At 37.6% G+C, this 22,844-nt stretch overlaps 1 protein-coding gene across 1 annotated transcript in view; it reads right to left on the bottom strand.

Moving 5' to 3' along the window:
- Positions 1-5,683: 5,683 nt before the first annotated feature.
- CUL5 (cullin 5) overlaps positions 5,684-22,844 on the bottom strand; it is a 29,302-nt gene continuing 12,141 nt past the window's right edge. The window contains exons 5-19 of the mRNA XM_088522307.1: positions 22,604-22,745; positions 21,672-21,817; positions 21,515-21,595; positions 20,387-20,480; positions 16,838-16,968; positions 16,017-16,124; positions 15,317-15,381; positions 12,856-12,988; positions 12,187-12,318; positions 11,367-11,490; positions 10,700-10,875; positions 10,433-10,594; positions 9,621-9,739; positions 8,047-8,170; positions 5,684-6,921 (exon numbers count right to left, since the gene is read on the bottom strand). Of these exons, the coding sequence (XP_088378433.1) occupies positions 6,727-6,921; positions 8,047-8,170; positions 9,621-9,739; positions 10,433-10,594; positions 10,700-10,875; positions 11,367-11,490; positions 12,187-12,318; positions 12,856-12,988; positions 15,317-15,381; positions 16,017-16,124; positions 16,838-16,968; positions 20,387-20,480; positions 21,515-21,595; positions 21,672-21,817; positions 22,604-22,745 (1,932 nt within the window). The 3' untranslated portion in view covers positions 5,684-6,726. The remainder of the gene's footprint in view (positions 6,922-8,046; positions 8,171-9,620; positions 9,740-10,432; positions 10,595-10,699; positions 10,876-11,366; positions 11,491-12,186; positions 12,319-12,855; positions 12,989-15,316; positions 15,382-16,016; positions 16,125-16,837; positions 16,969-20,386; positions 20,481-21,514; positions 21,596-21,671; positions 21,818-22,603; positions 22,746-22,844) is intronic.

Genomic DNA, 22,844 nt, shown 5'->3' on the forward strand with positions numbered 1-22,844 from the left:
CTGTCACCTTCACACACCGCCGCCCCGCGCCCTCAGCCCCGCCCCCGCCCGGGCTCCCATTGGCTAGCGGCGGAGGGCGGGGCCAGTCCCGCACCTGCCATTGGCTTCTGGCGGCCGCCCCCAGGCACGTGACGAGCGGGGTCCTGAGGAGAGCGTGGCGCGGCCGAGGCGCCGCACGGGAGGCCGCGCGCGGGAGGCCCGCGGTGCTTCCCGGGCTGCGCCATTCCGCAGGCACACGGGCTCCGCCTTTACCTCGGGTCTTGTTTGTGAGAGTTTGGGGTTTTTTTTGTCTTTTTTTTTAAACTCTTTTGTTTCACTCTAGTTGGGGTTCCTCAGCAAGGCCTGCATGATTCCCAAAGCTGTCCCTGTGTGACGGCTACTTGCAGCCTCCACATCTGACCCTGAAGAAAAATGTCTTGTGAGGGTGACAGAGCCCTGGAACAGGCTGCCCAGAGAGGCTGTGGAGTCTCCTTCTCTGGAGATCTTCCAAACCTGCCCCGTGCTCTAGGCGTCCCTGCTGGAGCAGGGGGTTGGACTAGATGATCTCTAGAGCTCCCTTCCAACCTCAACCCTGCTGTGGTCTTGCGGTAGTTTTACCATGTAAGGAGAAAACTAACATTCATCAAAAAAAAAATTCCATTCATTTATTATTCTACATCTCATTGCTTTCCCCTATGAGGTAGTAGGCAGTCTCACTTGCCATACCTTTACTATAATATTATATATATATATATATATGTGTGTGTTTACTTTCTTACTCATCTATGCCCAGGGCATCTCTGAACCAAGGGCACAAGCTGTGCTGGGTTTAGCAGGGCGAGGGGAGCGTGTGTAGCCCTCCTTCCTTGACCTGTGGTAGACAGTGTTTGAGAGCCTGGCAAACCTCATGCAGACCTTTGGTTCAGAGACAGAGTTTTTTTCGCTGAAAAACAGAGATGACCTAAGGACTGACAAATACTGACTCAGAAAGAACTGAAAATTTTACTCTGAAAAAATGTAAGAAAGATATGAAAATAATTTGGGTGTTTTTCTGGAAATGACTGAAGCTAATCATACATAGAAGAGGGGAAAAAAAATCCCACTCTTACTTAACTTCACCTTTATTTCTGTTCCCCTGCAGTATAAAGCCCTGGTTCTGGGATGCAGCCCTGTAGTGTACTGGGTTCACTACAACACCTGTAAAAAAATGCACTCAAACTCCATAAGGCGTTGATTAAAACATCATTTACTGGAGCCAACACCAGGAGGAAAAAGAGGATCCAATGAATAACCCTGCATCCCTTCAGCTGCTGGGAACCCCGAGCTGCACCGCATGGGACACGGTTCCAGTCAGGGCACAGCGCAGGTCCGTCCAGGGAGAGATTCCCAACCCTTTAGTGTTTAGAGCTCTTACCAGGTTTCTCAGAAGGAAAATATTTCTGCGCTTAAGCAAAAGGATGAGTGAATCCTCCTGACTTCCTTGGTCCAAATTACCAAATGGTAATTTGACATAGAAGCTTGTCAGGAGCTTTTGGAAAACTCAGCGCATCCCTCCATCCCATGAGTTGACTGCAGCACCCCCGCCGCCCCGTATGTCCACACGCTTGGCGGGAGCGTCCCTCAGAGGGGCCGTGGTGTGGTGAGTGACCATCCCGTGCGTACGGTCATGTGCATAAACACACCGTTCACTCGCAGCAGTGCGTGGCACCCTTTTATTCCAGACTCTGCCAAAGGTCTTTTGCCTTGGCTGACAGCTCCCTGGATTCCCTGTAGGGCCGTTTGTGGGGACGAGAGTTGCCTGGCAGCCCCTGGGCCATGAGAGGCAACGCGCCTTGGCCGGCGGCTCCTTCAGCAGAGGCAGCCGAGCACCACCTAGGCCTGCTGCTCTTGCTAACATCCAGCTCTGCACCCGGCTACGCTGCTCACAGCATTTTTACCTCAGCCATTCGCAGTGCATTACGGGCAGCACAAGCCACCTTCCCTGCTTCACAAAGTCACCCTTTGCCAGGTGCCCCTCAGGATCCCCCACACAGTCCCAGTTTGCATTTGATCTACTGTTGCCTGCAGGTTTCCTGTCCTCCTGCTTTGCACAGGCTTTCTAGGGAAAGTCAGAGAATGACTATGACCTTGCACTAATTACTGTAATGCATCCAAGAACCAAGATTCTTGATAGACTTCATTAACACTTCATATACTCATTTGTTCAAGATCCTTACCTATCTACATTAAAATGCAGGAAAGAGAAACTAACTGCAATGCATAGCAAATCCTGAGCAGTGCTAATACCAACACAGTATTAGACGGTGGTTTTAAACACAGAAACAGCAGGTAAAAATCATAGTGTATCTCCTTCTTTCATTCTTACACCCTCTCTGCCCACCAAGAACTGCTACCATGTACCTATTTCAAAGTTGCTATTTTCAATTTTCTGTATTTTCAGCTGTTTAGAACTCACCACACAGCACTCCTCCTTAGGAGTTTAGGTTTGCTTTGATTGTGCCCAAAATCAGCAGCCCAAAGCAGCAGACCATGCACCCTCAGATGTGAAAGGTCTTGCTGTGAATGACTAAACTTCACCCTAACAGCGACAAGAAAGAGGAGAGCACCGTGATATGAAAATTGGGTGTGCAGGGACTGCCAGTCTGAAAATGGCTATGCACTCCTAAGTCACTTGAAAATAATTCTGTAGAAATAATTCTAACCTTTGCATACACCAGAAAGCTGAAAACATTGAGTTTTCTTGGTTCACATAAAGAAAGAGTAAAAATCAAGGACAGCCCAAGAAAAGCCATCCCAGCAGCAGCTCTCCTTGGGGCAGCCAACAAGCCCCACATCCCTGTTTGTTGACTGCACGACCAACTACCTGAAGGTCACAACAATTTGCATCATTTGGGGACAGTAATTCTCAGTGATACTCAAGATTTCAGAGACAAACGTATTACAAGATTCTGCAATCTCATTGTCCCTGTAAATTTAATGGAGACGTAACCATCTCTAAAAAGGTCACAAACAAAAGTTTTCAGGATCCTCAATCACTTCTGGCAGGTCAGACTCAGATTTTGACATTTTACGGCCCATCTTAAAAGGCTGCATAGCCCTACATCTATCCTTAAGCACTTCAAAAATTGTAAGAAGGAGCAAGAACCGCAAATCTTTTTGATGAGAATAGACTTCAGGTCTTGGAATCATCCAGATTTCCTACCACATTAATTTCAAAATACAACGCCTAGTTGAGTACCTGAATTCAACCTAGACATGTTGTAGGGGAAGACACCAAACTACCTCGTTAAAATGAGTAGTCTTTTATATTACATTTTTATTTTGCAAGAAAATAAATTATACAACTTAAAAAATAAAATTCAAAAATTAAGCAGTACATCAAAATAGTTCAGCTGGACTGCCATACAGAAACTACCACCATTCAAAATTGTACAGCATTATTATCTTGGTAGTGGCACACATTCAAAATTGTAAATACCATACGTAGATAGATATTACAACTCAGGAACTCAAGTTTGCTCAACACTCCAGACTACATATAGTGTATATGACAGGAAAGCTTTCATGTGTTGTTTATTTCACAAATATGACCTCAAAGAATTACAAAGATAGCATCCCAGTCATTTGAATGAAAATAGAAAACTGTTTAAGATAGCAAATCTTTCTGTAAAACTATCAAATCTTTTGCCAATTGTGTTTTTAAAATTTGCACTTTACAGGACAATGGCATCCCAATGCAAATAAATGTAACGTGAACATTCAAAACATTAATAGTAAGTTTAAAAAGGTGAAAACAAGAAAGTCACATTTTGTTTTGGAAATGCAATTGCATTACAGTCATAACAAATGAAAGGTAGATGAGTGAAAATAGAAGCCAGGGACACCAACGGTGGAAGGAGGAAAATGGAAGACTTCAGAATTGAAACTGAGATCCTCATCAAGACGCTGGGACAGAGAAAGATTTAACAGTATTTCTTAATTAAACCCATTACGAGCGGTTTCCCCACCTCTTCGACAACGAAGTTCATTCCGTAGCTGTTCACCGTGGCAGTGTGTGTGGCAACGTGTTTTTCAGATGCAGCACCTCTTCAAGCTAGGTCTTTGGACATATATACTCAGAGCTAAAAACTGCAGCTTTAAAAGTGCGTTGTTGCCATATTGCAATTGAAGAATAGTTCATTTTTATTTCAATCTGAACGCCACCCTCCCTCAAAGAGCAGTTTGCCCCAGGTTCTCTCTGTGCCCCAGACGGTACTTGTTTCAAGTGTGTATTGGTGAAGGTAACCTGATGAAGGAGCTAAATGAGTTTCTGCATCTTCAACAAATTTGCTGGTGTGATTCTCAGATTTAATTAAAGAACGAAAAATAAATCAACTACCCACATCCATTTCTGTTATATATGTTCAAATAAAAATGACCATATTATAGGCACATAACCCCATTATATTTCTGCATCCCAGATGCTGAGAAGTATATAGGTAACATTTAGGTTATGTTTTTATATCTACTAATTGGAGGGAAAATGGAGCTAATTAGCTTTTAGCAATCCACTGCTGCCTGCATACACACTGACTCTGAAGCAGTCAGATTTGAGATACAACCTCAAACTTCTCTCAAATTAAACCAACGGCTTTGCAATGAGTATTTCCACCTCTTCGGTCACTGGTATGTGACAATCTCAAACCTTATACTCTCCAATTACATTTTGGACTCTTACCTTGCCCCCCTAATTATCTCAAGTGAGCATTTATTACTTTTAATGGAGGTTACAAATACTGAAAATCTCATAGCACAAAGGTTTTATTAGAATCTTGTCTTCTGATTTATAATATCCAAATAGTTTTTATCAGTTAACTACATAGAGCAGCACTTGCTTTTGATTCTGAATGGCAACTAACATAAGAGATGCAGTATTTTTAAACAGCATCCACTTTTTGAGTATCAACAAAAGCAAATAAGATAACCGAAATTTCAAATTTTAATTTCCCTGGTCTCAATTTCTCTCCATCTGTTGCTCATGAAACCCTCATTCCTGTAGATTTCTTATCCTGCAGATTTCTTGCCCAGGACACACGTACTGTTCTCAGTCACACTGGCACTTCCATTAGTAACAGACCATGCAGCCTGTTTAAAGGGGACAAACAGCCATTCTTGTAGTGACCCTGTTTTAAACTACTCTTTTTATCCTTTGCAGCAGCCGTATGAAAACAAAACTCTTCCCCTTATTTCCTGGGAGATTTTACTTTTAGAGTAAAGTTACTGTGTCCTCTTCCCCCTTTCAATCACCGAAAGAGATGAGACCTTTTCATGCTGTACTTGAATCGGTAAATTAAAAGAAAATTGAGCAGCTGCTTGTGACATTTATTGAGGATTCACAGAGAACTGAGTAAAGCTCAACTTACCTTCTGTTCCAAGACAGGCACTCTGCTCCAGTGATTCATGGGACCAGTCCAAGACATGCTGGGACATTTCAAAGTAGCAGAGAGTCAGGCATTGCCAAAAGGCTACTTAAGATGATTGAAAAAGAGAAGAGGTAATGTATATATATATTTTCAAAAAAGGTCAAAATTCCTGATGTGTATTTGGCACTCTCTCTGCATACGTTAATCATGGTACATTTCCCCTTAAATTTCCTCTTAAATTTTACCATTTTCTTACAATTTTATTTCCCACTGTTTAAAAAAAAAAAAAAAAAACGTAGCGGGTTCGTTTTTTCCACATAAAGATGTTAACTTTCTGGCAACAAAACAGTCCAATTTGATTAACCTCACCAGTATATGTAAAGTTACCCATGAGGAATTAATCCAGAGATCTTCAAGTATTCCTTTCTGGGAGAGTTGTATATCAATGACTCTTTAATGCATTCAGATTTATGTAGTCATACTTAAATATCTGGAATACAAATATTAAATGTACACAGAAATACACTTAATATTTTTGTTCACTATAACAGACCCACCCATGAAAACTGTTTTTGAGTGAAGTATCATTCAAAAAATGCTTCATCTCTTCAAAAGGATTGTAGCAAATCATTTGTCCAAATAAGATATAATGTATATCCATTTGTTTACAGCAAACAATATAAAGAACTATGATCTCCTGCTTAAAGAAAAGTATCACTCACAAGTTGGAATTACTTTCATGTCACTTGTGTGTCAATTATTGAAATCCACTTACTAGATTGAAGCACTGCTCTAGCCAAGAGGTTTTAACTGTAACAAATACATATCAATTGTGAGGCGTATGTATGTGTCTCTCAAATGTTATTATGTAAAAAGGATCAAAGGTGGACAGTATGTTACTCTGTTGATCCAAAACACAAAGTGAAAGTGCTACTTCTAGTCCTAATTGCATTAAAAAAAATAAAAACAAAACAAAACTAATAGCAGTTCCTCAGTGCATGAATATTTGAGTATTTTTTTTCCTTGTGCAAGTACTGGTCATCTAAAAACCCAAACCTGTATTCTTCCTGGTGGGTGTAAATCAAATCTATTTTAAAAAGTTCACAATGGGCTCTTCATGAATGCAAGTTTCCCACAAAACAGCATGCTGTTAGAAGTGTGCAACATGAAGGGAATGCCATCATGCTAGCTGAATGAGATTGGCAAAATAGAGTCCTCTTTAAGGTAAGGCAGGGATTTTTATATGTAACGAAAGTCAAAGCGAGTCCTCCTGCAGCATTCACTGTTGCAGCTATCTGTCCAAGAACCCTTCCATTTGTGTTCTCAGCATCTTAGAGTCCTCAGATCACGCCATATATATGAAGGTGTTGATATCCGACTCATCTCTTCTGATATATTTGTGCTCTATGAGCCATTCAATTTGCTCTTTTATCATTTTCTTTTGTGGCAAGAACATGTTTTTCAATATTTCTACCAGTTCAGTCTGAAGCTGGGCATTAGTAATTTTCTTCCGCATTTTCATTATTTGGATGATAGCCTCCTGGTGGAGAAAACACAAGTTTTTATTTTTTTATATTGTATTTTATATGTATCTATATGTGCACCCACCCACACACACTCTTTCAAAACATTCAATGGAAGTGACAAAGAGAACAGAGAGGGATCATTGTAAGACAAAACAACAACAAAAAGTATTTTTCTTAAAAATCAAAGAGAAAAATCTATCTTGACATCAGGCGGTCTGAATACAATGTGACACGGTAAATGCTGTGCATAAGACAAACTGCACTTAAAACTAGACAGGGCCCATTTCCACTCTTGCTTACGCCCTTCTGAAAATGAGGGTGATCTGAACCCACTCAAGAGGAGCACCAAGCCCCCACTCCAAATAAGATGCTGCCCTTTGTGAATCACAACCATTTGGCCATGCAGGGCCATTCACGGTTAAACTTTAAACATCCTAATACAACAGGGTAAAGATTGCTTGGAGGTTCTATTCTCCCAGACTCATAACATACACGCAAAAAAAGAGCAAAGAAAGCTAATGTTGGGAATGTTGAAAAAAAAATGCAGTAAGAACACGTTTTATATGTAAAATTAGACCGTGGATTTCATCATCCCACAAGGTACTGCCAAGAACTTGGCAAAACTCAAACCAAGGAAAACACTGTAGCAAAAGTTAGGCTACCTGAAAAACTTGATTGAAATTATAAAATCATGTAATATAAAACAGCTTTGAACTTGCATGCGCCAGTCCACTAGGTACAAAGTCACATGCTGTTGCTACATTTCTTAGCATAAGTAGCTATGTTCAATGAACAGTTCTTACAGAAACGTTGATAAATAAAGTACCAGCCTGAAGCATGGGCAAGATGCAAGAGAAATAGGATGACTCTAGTCACTGCCTTTTGAAGGTGAATCTATGGTTAAATCTTTTATCCACGTGCGAGTTAGTCACTAAAATCCAACATTTATTCACTCTATGAGCAGAAGTCACCACCTCCAGAGGAGTGTACACACACTCCCCCCACATCTGGTGCGTGCATCTCCAAAGGATCACAAACATTCATTTCATACATGAGCTGTCAGTGTGGACAGTGTGTAACTGCAATAATAAAAGAAAGGAATTAAAGCAATTTTATATTCCCCTGTCAGTGGTACTTGCCTGGGTTCGCAATATTCTTAGCTGGACTATTCCTTCGTTCTCCTCTTCTCGCATCCTCTCCGTTGTAAGTTGTAATCGACCGATCAAATTTATCTTGCCCCTTTTCTGAACCTTAGCATTTTTTCTGAAAAAGTTGTATCATACAAAGATAAACCAAAAATACACTTTCAGTTAAGGAATTCCCATTAAGCTTGCATTAAAACAGCACTGAGTACCATCTTATATCAGGTATGTATAGGCTGTTAGTAGTGCAGTACTGAGGTAGCTGGTGGTAAATCCAAACGCAATGTCCATTTCTCCCATCAACAGAAAAATGAATATACCAGCACTCAGAACACTCATCAGCAAAAACTGACAGTGTCCAACACTGAAAAGTAACCAGTAATATTTTGAAGAATAAATTTCCAGAAATAAATATATATATATATGGAACTAGTTCATTTTTCAATCAAAATAAGCTATTATTAGGAAAAAAAAAAACAAACAAACAGATAAATATAGCAAAAATCTGATGGTGTTCTTCACCCACCATTTTTCTGTTCAGCCTGTCTCTTCTGTTATGACCTATTATCACTCTCAAAGCTTATAATCCTGATAAGAAGGACCAATGCTGTGAGCCCTGGGCAAGAACCTGGGCACCAGGAGCAGTAGATTTGGCACCTCCTTCTCCATGGATCCAGATGTCCAGGAGTTAGTGAAAACGAGGCCCAGAATTTGAGATTAATAGCAAGGAGCCAGTTGTATTCACAGTCATTCGTAATGGAGAGACAAAATCAAAATAAAGTGTGCTGGGAGGAAGAGCTTCTTTCCTGTGAGGGTGACAGAGCCCTGGAACAGGCTGCCCAGAGAGGTTGTGGAGTCTCCTTCTCTGGAGATCTTCCAAACCTGCCTGGATGCCACCCTGTGCCCCGTGCTCTAGGTGTCCCTGCTGGAGCAGTGGGGTTGGACTAGATGATCTCTAGAGGTCCCTTCCAACCTCAACCCTCCTGTGATTCCATTTACATTTCTCTATATCCTATCTTATGTTCTGAAGGATTTCGAAGCACCAGGAAGAGTATTGCAATTGTCACTGAAATAAAGATGTGCCTCTAGTCAAAATCACAGCGACCATAAGGCACCATAATCACAGAATAATGGTGCTTAATAATAACACACTGCTTATTAATAACAATAAGCAGTTTCATTTCCCATTTAAACTTATCACTCTGTTTTTGAAACAGCTGGGGAGGTGGAAATAACAACGCAGTAGCAATGTTCTGCTTACATGCTGCTCTTCCTGTATGAAGGAATCTCATGGGATCTTTAATAACAGCCAGATAGCAAAGCTTCTTATTTTGCACCTCATCCACACACGCTTAGGAAACTGGAATCATAGAAACACTCATCCGAAGGGGCCCCCAGATGTCATCTAGTCCAAACAGCTACTTGAAGCACAGCACAACCAACAGGTGAGAACAGGAGCAGCCAAGCGTCTGTCTAGCTGAATCTTGAAAGTTTCCAAAGATGGAGATTTAAGTGAATTCCCTTAATTCTAAAACAGTACATGTTATTTTCATTTTCAAACATCGTCTTACATTAAACTGAACTCCTGGTTCACCGAGAAGAGGGTTCCTTCTGTAAAGTCTTTGGGTGAATTGACTTGAGGTTCATACAATAAAACCTGACGTTTCAGCTTTGGAAATGCTACAAGAGACTACAGAGAAAAGGGGGAAAAAAAAAAAAGAACAAAAATATAACACCAGACTTTCCAAATGGAAACAACAACTATTTAAGAACACAGTTCCCTGCTGTGTGGACTGCAGCAGGGGAACTGCATAGTCTTGTTTGGAGCTGCTGGAAGACAACATGAAAATCCCAGTAAAATCGCAGAGGGGACACAGTTTACCATGTCACTTTTTGAAATGAGTTAGCATAACTAAGATTATACAGAAGTAGTAAAATGCATGAATTTACCCCTAAAGAGGTGACTTTCAGTGTTAAAGTTTGCTTTACTTGACTAGTCTCATTATTCTTAAGCCAAATAATTCAAAGATAGAGCAAACAAGTTATTTTTAAGCAATATACATTTAGCAGGTACCCATGAATTGCTAGAATTAGACCAGTCCCACTCCGGTAACCACAATCATAATTGTGTTCTTTAGGCAGTAAGTATACAGGCAGAAAGATCTTGCTGCTTCCAAAAGCTAAGTAATTCTGGGAAAAGAGAACATATTAATGCAAAGGTTGCATGTGCTCCACAGTAGTGCAGCGAGCCAGTATTACAACTGATCAATTAGCAGAAAAGGTGTTCACACGTCATATTCAAAAAGACAAAAATATGAATCTAGTACTTCAGATTAAAAAAAAAAAATTAGAAAAAAGTCTGTTTCAAGAGAAAGGGATATACCCATAAAGTCCTCCTAAGTTCTGCGTCAGGGAGTTCAGTTGCTAGTTTAAGATTTTCAAAGCTAATCTTCTCTCTGGGTCTTTGGTTCCATGCAAACAACACAGCTAGCTGAAATGTTGTTACCTCCAAGTCATACTGGCCAACCTCATTCTTAAAAGTTATCTGTGAACAGAAAGACACAATTTTGCTTGTCAGTCTTTCTGCAATATCAGCTTCCTTGATATAAAGACACAGAAAGTACAGACACACTAAAAACTATAAACTTACAATTCCGTTGGACATGAGGTGATGCCAGTGCAGTTTTCTACCACTATGATTCTTTTTATAAAACTCCTCAACTTCTGGGATGAGATCTTCTAATTCCGTGGGCAGCGAGACAAAGACTTTTTCAGAACTTCGAGACCAGGCACCAGCATTTAAAATTTTAATATTCACAGAATCAGCTGTAAGACAATAAAGGATCATGTAACTCTTCAAGTATAACAGATAAACATCAAGCTGTTTCCTACCCTCTCTCATCCGTGAAATTTAAGAGCTCCAATCAGGTATTTGCCATTAATACTGTGCATCCATCTTTCCTGCTTGTAAGGGAAGGAGAAACACTGCAAAGCACCCATGAATGATGTAAAAAGGGGGGTAGTTAAGGCATTCATCTGACTGAGGAGCAAAGCTCTGCTTGGAATTTAAACTACAAGAGTAGAGAGTTTATATCTCATGAAGGAAAACAAAACAAAGCAAGTAACTTAAAAAGATGATCCAGCTCCAGAGTTAACAAAGAGAAATCAGAGTATACCCAGAGAACAGACACTTCAAATCTATCGGAAACAAAGCCCTGAAGAGTTTGTTCAACCTGGCTCAATTTTAACTCAATATTTGATAAAATTGTTTTTCATTGACGTAAATAAAAAAACAGCAAATCATTTGAAAATAATACCTGGCAAAGCAAGTTTATTGTTTTTGTGCATTTCTTTGAAGGCCTGGTTCAAGTCTTCAGATACTTTGATATCCTGGAACATTCTAGCCAACTTATTTACGTAGTCTGCTGGCATACCTACTTCCTGGGAAAATAAACAGGACACTGAGCTAGACACAGCTAAGAACAAAACCCTTTAATTACCAAATAATATTTTCAAAAATTATACAACAGTGAAGAATATAACATAGTCAATATATCTAGATTTGTATATATTATATATATATTTATATTTTATATATACGAATATGTGCATGTATATATATTTATAAATAGTTTATAACAATGAAGGTTTCATGGATTACACGTAGCTATTCTTAAGGACATATGATGATTCTCTAAAATAAACCCAGGTGCTTAAGAACATAGGCCAGTTTTACAGAAACAATGAATTCTGAGATTTGAGGGAACATTTACAGTGTGCAAATCATATTCTAATTTACATAAAATTTCAATTAGCCTGGTTACAAATCTCAAACACTTAAAACACAAGTCAAATGCATTGTGGTCATTTGCACATATCTGAAGGCTTCAAATATTCAATATGTGAAATATCCTGTAATTTGTAACTATCACTACTAGGGTCAATCTTTCTCTTAGAAAAGAGCTAAGCTGTTTTACTTTCAAAAAGTTTTGCAATAATAAGGAATTGTGAGATGGCTTAAGTGGCTTTTAATTTAAAACAGAACTCACCTAAGCAAGAAGGACACCTAAGTTCAGGAATGACAATTAATACTGCTAGCAGGAATGAGCAAGTAAGGCAAAACATGAGGCTACTTACTCTGAGCCATTCCACCATGTTCTCCTCAATTTCACTATCAGCTGATATATCTAATATCAGGCGTCTCGTTAAGTGAGCTTTGTGATATCGCATGAAAACATCTTTATTCTGTACATATTTAAGTACCAAAAGCTGTCAAGAGAAGCAGAGTTTAGTATATTTGCTTGAATTGTTAAGCAGAGAAGTCTTTCCGTGATCATCTAGTAACACTATGGACGATGAAGCAGAAAATAACTACTTGAGATTGCCTTAAAAAGAACTGTCATAATATCACAGGTAACAGCTCCGAGTCTTTTGCAACATCGTATCTGCCACTTTTTTATTTGTCAACCATCAAGGAATCTCTGATAAATACTGATAAAAAGAAATCTTCTCTATCCTTTTCTAAACTAGAATGCATGACGTGTAGTTACTGTAATAAACTATACAGTTTGACATTGGCAATTAATTAGAAAATTAATTTTGTGCACTGCCGACACAGACATGAAACACTGCATGGTTTACAACACACAGGCACACACACACTTTATTATCTAACAAATTCTCTTCCCCACTATTACACCCTGAAAAACTAATTTTCAAGACGAAGGCATTAAACTGCTTCCAGAAACACGACAACCAAATTAATTCTTCTTCAGAACAAGTAGCAAGTAGAAAGCAAGAACATACCACTTCTTTAAGCTTTGCTTCAATTTCTTCAGAGGTTAGTTTTTTGCTTAGTGGCGTTTTTCTTAGCAACATATCACAGTAATTAGCAAGAAGCTCAGGGCATTTGGATTCAGGCTGTGTTTTCAATCCAACACTAAATAAAACAACAAAACAAACCTTCAAATTGAAGTTCTTCTCTATTGGAATTGTCACACTGTTAACAAGACAGACCACCCTTTCCCCATCCATTTTGCAAGAATCCTAGCAATGAATTCACACTCTTATTAAATAAATGAAAAGCTAAGGAAAATTCCCCTTTCTTCTTCAAATAGTAAATACTACCAAGCATTTTCAGAAGCATCTACAACTTGATCATTTCAACTGAACTAGTGCCAGGGATCAAGCTCTATTCCTGCAGCCAGGAAGCACCAACTTGAGGGCTTGTCTTGAATGGCCAGGGCCACTTCTCTCCGTGAGATTATCCTGGATAGATGCACTACTTGAATGGGCCCAAAACACAGTGCAAGGAGAGTCATCGATGGCCTTGGCCATTACAAGTCAGAAATCTTACTCAAGCAGTGTGTTCTTTGGTATTTCTGAACCAGTATCTTCAGGGTGCCAGCAGCACACAGAAATTACGGAATCCCATATTCTTAAGCTAAATTTAAAGGTACATGTTGGATGGATATAGTTTCAGTTCAATTGAAAACAGATTGCACAAGCAGGTAACTCAAAGAAGCTTGAGAAGAATAAACAGAGGGAAGACCACCATCATGGGGGTAAGAAAGAAACTTTTGGCTTTGGGGAAAAAACAAACAAATCAAAATCCCAAACCCTAAAATACATCATTAGACAGATTGCATTTCCAAGGCGTGAAGCAGAATATTACTGAGATACTGGTTTGGACATTCCCACAGGAAATTAAAACATTAGCTGAGACCTAAAACAACGTTCTCTACCTTGCCTACAACTGCACAAGTCAAAGATAGACCCTTGTGAAGGCATTCACCCAGTAATAGGAAGTCAGCAAGGTTTACCATTACTCCAAAATCAAACACAGAATAAGAACCAAAAATCTAAACAGACTTTTATAGCTTCCTCTTCCCAAATACACATACAAACTCATGAATGCTGAATAAGAAGACATAGTTTCATATCTTTCCCTCCTCACAAAAAAGGAGTATACACAAGGACCTTTTGCGTAAAGACTACCTATGCTGAAAAGGAGAGTCAGGTGATAAACCTGAAATTTGAAAAACACACCATTAATCCATATCAACATATGATATGGAGAATCATTTCCATTGGTTTGGCTCTTATAAGAGAACATATCTATTTTATCTGAGGCTTTTGGAGAACTTAAGTGAGGTTACCACAGATTGTAGAGTTGTACATACACTATACTGATATTCCATGAAATAGACAGCGGACCCTCAACCAGGCCTACAAAATCTGCTAAAGAAGAATCCTAGAAAATTCATTAATAGTATCTCTGAAACTCAGGTTGCTGCTTTCTTAGAAGCCTCAAGGACAAAACCAAAGCAAACGTGTCACATAACAGATCACACCCTAACCAACACGAGATGATTTTAGACCTAGCAATGGAAGCCTTATCATCAGCTGCCATTTTCACCAGCAGTATCAGTTTGTTAGTGAGACTTGTGCTGATCATCAGTTACATCTATTACTAGATGACTATATCTACAGTAAATTGTTGATGGATATTGCACCTCAACTTATGCCATTCTTATCACAGAACCATTCTTATGGGCAAGTCACTACGTGGGTAAAAGGTCTTTGAGACATGCACCCTTCAGCCAGTGCAATATAATTTGACAAACTATAAGGTGAATAGCCCAACCACACAAACTTTGTTTCTGTAGTAACTACAAATAAGCAATCACTGTTACATAAACATATGAAGATCCCTATTCAGGTGGCATATCACATATTTAACATAACAGTATTAATTACCTGACTGCTACCTCCTTTTGGCTAGGTTATCAGTGTGGCTACCATAAGATTTGTTTGGCTTGGTTTCTTTGAGTGCAAAGCCACAGCAGTTAATTTAATATCCTAGTGGAAACTATTTAAACTAACCCATCTGAACCTGTGCTGAACCAAAATTGTTACTGTGACCCACAAAGGTCTCCCACTCACACAGATCACAGCAGCAGTTTTCCCCGACTTTTATTGAAGTTGACAGTTACACTGCCCAGTAATTTGGGAACAATAATTCTGAAAGGCATTACTTAGTCCAGCTAACAAAGTGACTCATTACTCCAGGATAAAAGTAATACAGTTACAACAAATAAATTTGAGTTTCCATAGGCTACATTTTTGACTTCCTGCCCTGGGAAGGGTGTCTGAACAGTTTCATAACCAAATGACAAACTGCATTATGCAAAAAACTCAAAACACTCAGAAGCTTGATGTTTAACAATAAAAAAAAAAATCTCACATTAAAGCTTATATGGCTTACCCCTTTTGCTTCAGTGGCAATTCAAGTTTAAATATTGTAGCATCATTCACAACTGCTTTGTATGCCTAAGATAAACAATTGCAAGATCAGTGCTCTATTCAACTTCTCTCTTCAAAGTATGATATTACAGAAATTTTATTTCCCTTTTTTAGATATAACATTGCATTACAAACTCATGTACTTCCTTTATTAGTCCTAAGTTTATGGACTTGATTTTCAGCATAAGAGTTCAAATTCTATGACTCAATTCCCCATTAACTGATGCCATATATTTCCCGCCCCCCCTTTTTTTTTTTCTTTCCTTTCCATTAGCATACTACTCTCCTTTAAGCAACAATCTTGGAAGGGACTGCATGGAACAGACTGCATATCCAAAGTCATGGAATTAAACTTACATATATAGCAAATCCTAAACATGAATCTACTGTTGAATAAGAAAATAAAACTTAAGCTGCTCAACACATTCAGTCTTCTGAGGTACTGGTCAGAAGGCACCTACTTTTGAAGTAAAAATCTGAATAAAGAAAAGGTTATCAATTGATAGTAAGTTTTATTAACGTTTTAGTTGAGTTCAGCTATTAAGCAGTTTCTAGGTTAAAAATAAAATAAAAATCAATGTGCACAAGGATTTCAGAGATGTCATAATATTAATTCCCCCAATTCTTAAAATGCTGAAAACAAAAGATCAGCAGAAATATACCTTATCTCTTGCAGTAAGAAATCTTGGATCATCTTGAAAAGCTTCTTTAACCAATTTACTAAATCGATTAAATAATGTAAGCAGTTGTTCTACATATTTCTCAGAATCCTAAAGAGGAAAAAGAAATCAAATTAATAATAAAAACAGTAATAAAAACAGGCCTCATAGCAGTTAGTGTGAGCTTACATACCAATCTCAAACTTGTAATAAGGCAGTGGTCCTAAAACTGCATAACCATGAATACGCATTTGAACTTTACAGTGCATAAGTCTCAATACAAACTTAAATAAATGTTTTCTACACTAAAAAAAAAAAAAAAGCTCATATGCAAGCTTTCAAAGACTGTTTAACTGCCAAATGGAAAAAAAAAATTACAAGGACTAATAAAAGGCACATCCTAGCTGTTGCAGATACTCAATAGCCCTAAACCCCAAGGGAAGATGATAAAAAGCTGAAAAGAAACAGTTGGGGAAAAAAAAAATCTTTCATAAATTTCTACATTGCACAATCATTCTTAGACTGAAACAAAGCTTGAATATCTTCAAGAAGTTAGAAGTAAATTAATTGTGCCATTTTAATTAAAATACAACCATATTCCATAATCCCATGGATTTAATTTATAAATTCTTCCTTATTACAAGCTGGACTCACTTTTTGAAGCAACCCAGTTGAAAATACAAGGAAAAAACTTCTCTGGACTTTTCAAATCTTGATAGCTGGAAAGCTTTATGTTTAAGTTTTAAAACATTATTTACATTCACACGTGGTATTTCCCCTAAATAGAACATGTGAGAAACACTTTCTTAAGCCAGTATACTTACAGTAGTAATAGTTTCAGCAGCTGCTACCATATCTGCAAGTCCAGCACTAACAATATGTTCTTCCAAGTCTTTTAACATGGGCTCTATTCCATTTGGAACTTTATCCATCAATGAAAACATTAAATGTAATTCTGAAAGACAGAAATACTGATGAAGCCACTGATCAAATATCTGTGTGTAAAAAAAAAAAAAAAAAAAAAAAAAAAAAAAGGCTAAACAAACAAAAAAAGCCCTGCATTTCTGCTAAGATATCTCAAGTGATATGTAAGGAACAAAATCAAATTTACCCCTTATAAGAAAAATGTTTTGAAGACAAGGAGATACTTCTGAGAAGACAACAGTTATTTATTGTATTAGTTGTTTATGCATAAACACTACAAGATAGGAAAAAAAAAGTCAATGGCATTTGGAGTAAAGTACAATTGCCTCAACAACCCTGGCAAAAATGGATTCCTTTTAGGTGGAAGCCTATGGGAATTAAATTCTGATACCTAAAAATCATACCTTATGTTCCAAGTTTTTCTCTCAGGACTAAAACTGAAATGAATTCTTCCTGTGTTTATGATACATCTGCAATATTTTAATTAAAGGCACATCACATTTTAATGTCATAACTTATTCTTTACGTTTTCAAAAGAGGCTAATTATCCTGAAAGTTACCAGTTTAACAACCACAAAGACCAATACCATTATTTGTCTAAAATTCAGGAAAACATTTCATAACCAAGAAAGGAGGGGAAAGAAAAAAGGGTTGAAAGATCAATAGCCATCTCTGCAAAGTTGGTTACATAGGAACACCTGGATTAAGGCCACCAAATAATTTTTGGAACCACAGAGATTTAAAATAAATGTACCCAATAACTTCTCTAATGAAAGAGACAAAACTGATTAAGGACTCTGATTCTCTTTTTAATAAGAAAAAAAAAATAGACGGATCTGTTTTGTTTCTTAATGCTGCACCTCTAGTGAAAGGGCACAAAAGCCAGAGGTCCCATCTTATTAGTTTTCTCCTCTGCAGTAAGTCTGTCAGCAGCATCCTCCTATCACCACAGGAGATTAAGTTACATTAGCAAATTCTGTATCCCAACAATTGCTGCAGGACCAACAACTTGCACAGGAAGGACAAATTCCTTGAAAAAAACGAATCAAAGAACAAAAAAAATAATAAAAAATTCCAAGGGAAAATTTACAGTGCAAATACAGGCAACTCATAACAGGCTAAATAACAGGATTTCAGAAACTAGAAAAAAAATTCTGTCAGAAGTCTGTCAGCAACTCCCTGATTGGCCCAGCTTAGGTACAATATAAATGATGTGGCACTGTTTTACACAGTATAAATCCAAAATCCTCCCTCAACTTTATCTTTTCACCCGACTTTAAATAAAGAGTGAAAAGGGTGAAAAGGGTGGAAATGGATTTAAAAAAAAAAAAAAAAAGTGTTGAGAGGGCAGCAGGGGAACAAAGGGGTACTATATATTTCCACAGATTATTGATGGGATCAGTAATTCGTGAGGTAGAAGCAAGGGAGAACAATCTGAGAATCCAGTGACCTCTCCCAATAAAGAGAGGTAAATAAATATACAAAATTTAATAATAATAATATCTTTTATTAATAATAATAATTATTAAATAATAATAATAAAAGATTCTCCAAAGACAGATTCCAGATTAAAAGAATAAAAAGAACACTGCACTGAATTTCCCTCAAAAGTGTTCTCAAACTGAAAGGTAAGGAAATCCATATTGCAGATGTTTGGAAACAAGTGTCATTTCATACTTCATATAAGGCAGTTTACTTCTTATTTCTGTTGTGACTTTGAAGAAAGAAATCTAGTCCTCCCAACCCCAATACTGCAGGCAAACAGGTACTAAGCCAATTTGATAAGTGTTTGCTAGTTGTGACTTCTTTGATAGCATTTAGGTAGAAAACATTATGCTTTTCTTCAGCTGTAGGGCATGCAAGTATTAAATACTTCTTGTAACTGCGTATTTTACAGCAGTACCCAGCACAGTCTACATAAGTAAATAAAAACAGAGCTCTTATGTCAGTCACTTCACAATAACAAAAAAAAAAGTGAAATTCCTTGGAATGATTAATGTCAAAGACTCTTGCACAAGTGAAGTACAACTTCACTTGCTCTGAGGATACTACCAGATGCATTCAAGCAGAGGATACTATCAGACCTATACATTACCTGTAGCTGCAGTCTTTAGATAAGTATTTAAGTATTTAGCTATTCCCCACAGTCATTCTCAATTGTAACATTTTAAGCAGCATAGATTGGCATGGGGAAAAAAAAAAAAAAAAAAAAAAAAACACAAGAGTGGAAGGGGATGCTCTCATTCTTGCAGATCAAATATAAACAGGAGTATTCCAGAGCCTAGAAAGAGCCCAGAGGGGCACCACGAGGAAGGAGAGGATGGCAGTAGGTTCTGAGGAAGGATGCTGTGGATGCTATCGATGAAACCTTCTGAAGTTCTGCATTTCTGTAAGCCTCTGGGACTCCTATGAAGGCTGAAACCTACACTCAGAGGGTAGGTTTGGTGGCATTCTAGATTTAGCTCTGGACTAGCGCCAGAAATCATGCTTCTAGGCAAACAGATGAGTGTGACATAGTTTTGAGGTCAAATATTTTCTGAAATACTAACTTTAGGAGTACCTTTGCTAGGTGTTTCAGAGCCATAAATTCCAAATTTCACATTTTCACAGAAATGAAAACTTTACACAAATGAAATAAATAATCATTGCTTGCAGGATACAAAGACAACAACAACAACAACAAAAAAACACTATTCTCTTTCTCCTCCCCATTTCTCTACTTGGATTACGACATTTTAACGAATTGGCTTGCTTGGCTTATCACCCAGGACCAACACAAGACTTCTGAACCACACTAACCTCTCAATTTCTTGGAGCAAATTGATTAAGCCTTTTTAAAACTTTAAAAAAAACACGAAGTATCAAGTTTCACTACTCAGAGTGACATACTGGTTATAAAACCGGAAAAAAAATACAGAGATAGGTCAATGAATAAAATATTTGCACCAGTAATCAGAATAAAAAATAAATAAAACAAAAATATAAAAACATAAGGTTTTTTGCTTTTCAAGAAAACATCTTGGCAGAGTGATGCTTCACTTTTTTTGGGGGGAAAGGGGAAAGAAGGACAAAGTGCAAAAAAGTGATACACATTCAACATTTGTCAACTATCAAATTTAGGAAAACAAACTGTAGGAAAAGAAATAAAACAGATCATAAGAAAGATGACAGCTACCCAGTCATTCCAATTACGGTACTGTAAGTACTGATTTCAGAAGCAACATTAAAACAACAACAAAAACCAAACACAACAACAAAAGAAGCCCCACGAACAAGAAGCCAATGACAGTAAGATCTGTGGGATAAAACAGCCCATATGCAGTAACATTTTATCTATGAAACACTTCCAGCCTCTATTAAGAGCAGTAATTTGATATATCTACCAACAAATCTATTTTTATGCTGTTGATGCTGAGTTCATCCTGCCCTGTTCTTGAAGCTTCACTTACTTTCTGTTTCATTTCGCTTGATCATGCCTTGGCATTCAGCTAAAATAGTCTCTTTAAAAGATGTCACCAGGGCATTGACGCAGCACTCCATTAGCTGAAACACATTAAACACAGAATTAGCTCATGCAGCCACGGGAACTCCAACATTTGTCCTGTCTCAATCGCGCTGTGACACAAGATCTAGCCTGCTCTTATCAACTATGGCATATAGAATAAATAATCCTGATACGGCTTGATTCATAAAATTGTAGTCTGAAGAAAGTCTACACAGTCTATACAGAATTTCTTTAAAATGCAGTTAGTAGATATAGTAAATTCTTCCAATCCACTAATCAGCTTAATATTTCTGTTGTATCTTTTTACCAGGGGAGCTATCCCTTTTGGAACATTAACTACCCTACTTAGTTTCCAAGTATAAACTCAAGAGCTAAGAATAGTTCTCATTCCAGCACACCCTATTTGGACCAGGCTGATTGGCTTGAACAGGACACTAAGGTTAGATCTAGCACAGAAGCTGCTTCTGCAGGTCAGAAACAGCTCTGTTTTGTCAGCCCCCCTTCAAACAGGTTGCAATTTATAATTGCACAGAAGCAAATAATTTACAACTTAACACTAGGCATAAACTATTTTTTAATCAACTACAATCAGTTCAGATTTAGAGGTTGTTTATTTAAAATAACCCGTATCTTGAGCTAATTCCAACATAGACAATTGTGAACTACTCGCGGAAGCTAAATCTTCCTCCACCTTGAACTATGCACAGCATTGCTCATGAGGATTATAAACTATAAATAATCTTTTGAACTAAATTGTTATGTTTCTGTCTAGCAAAGGAGGAAATCCAGAAAAGTTCTAATAAAATTTCCTCTTCTCCCTCTGACCGCAGTAACCAGTAACTCTTTCAGACATGCTAAATTAGCAGTAAGAAACCATTTATCTGCTAGGCTGGTCTGTAAATCTTACCTGCCTCAAAATGTAAAAATAAAAATTAACCTGAATAAAAACCTGCCCGAACTTCTAGTCTGCCTTTACAACTAAAACATCAGTAGAAGTTTTAAGTTGCCAGATTGGAAATTCATACAAATTTCTGTAAATGAATAGGGTTCTTTTCTGCACCATCATACTTACTGCTTCTACAGAGTTACATTCACGCCTTGTTTCTAAATACCGTAGTGCTCTTTTCTCTTCTTCTTTTAGTTTAGCATCTGCCTGTGCAAAAGAAGAACAATAATCACTTCAAGTACTAACACTTGAAGAACAAAATTCTGACACTATTTTTACTTACATATTTCATATAATTCTGTACACCATTTTGTTGTAAATAAGAAGGAGCTTGTGTTCTATAAAATCTCTCTGTCGAATCCAAATACGCCTTTTCAAAGTTATCCCGATAAATTTGAAGTTTATCTTCAGGATTAGAACAAAGGTTAACTGCAAAAAGAAAGGCCAAACTTACTCTCACGTCTTAGAAACTTATGTGACTAATAACAAGCAAACCTCTTCCCATTAAAGTGAGGTTTTTATTGAAAGATTGCATGGAGAAATTTCAAGTATCCTACAAACAAACAAAAAAATCCAATGTTGGCCAGTCTTTCCTTCAAAAGGACCTTAAATTAATTATAGGGACCTGAGAAGAACAGTATAGATTTCTCCAGAGTTTTAGATGTTCAAACACAGTAATCAAAAATACACAATCAAATACAGTTGCAAAAGTGGAAAGTTAAAGGAAAACAACAGCTCAGCACACTGCCTAAGTAAGCAAAAGTTTCTCCATGTTACTGATCAATCCAGCTTTCTTAGACATGTTCTTAGAATCCCAAGATCTTCACTCTAGGCCTTTTCTTTTCTATGCTTGAGATTTTCATGTTTTTTTTTCTTTTTTTTAAACAAATGGAGAGAGCAAATTTATTGTTTGCTACCAGCAACACTTTGCACCTTTAGAAGAAAGAAAAGTCTCCATTTTGCTCTCAACTGCTATAAAAAAGATCAAAAATGGAATAAGCTTTAAGACATGTAGAATTAGTCACCTGTACATATCCACCTAAAAGGGTATTAGCCACAAATCTAATACGCTGCAAAGTTTTTATTTTACTTAAAAAATAATAATAATAAAAATGCTGATATAATCATTCCAGCATTACCACCCCAACTGTTACATGGTGAACGTTTATTTACTCCAGTGAGGATGCAACTGAGATCTGTCTGTTCAAGACATACCATAGGATTCTCGAACTCCAATAACAAGTTGAGAGTCAAAAGCTTCTCCTAGTCTTTCAGCGTGAACCAACTTCATGGCACTGTCCTGAAGTCTGTTTTTTATATTGGAAAATATGGATTCATTCCATGTATCTAGCATGAGCTACATAACAGAAAGAAAAACAAAATCCTGTCAGGAAGTGATATGCAGACTTAAGTTTCTACAAATTAAATATAAAAGATCAGAAATAGAAATCAAGCA

The sequence above is a fragment of the Tinamus guttatus genome, unplaced genomic scaffold (assembly GCF_059628265.1).
Source record: "Tinamus guttatus ecotype Peru unplaced genomic scaffold, ASM5962826v1 Tinamus_guttatus_pri_ptg000150l, whole genome shotgun sequence".
NCBI classification, from domain to species: domain Eukaryota; kingdom Metazoa; phylum Chordata; class Aves; order Tinamiformes; family Tinamidae; genus Tinamus; species Tinamus guttatus.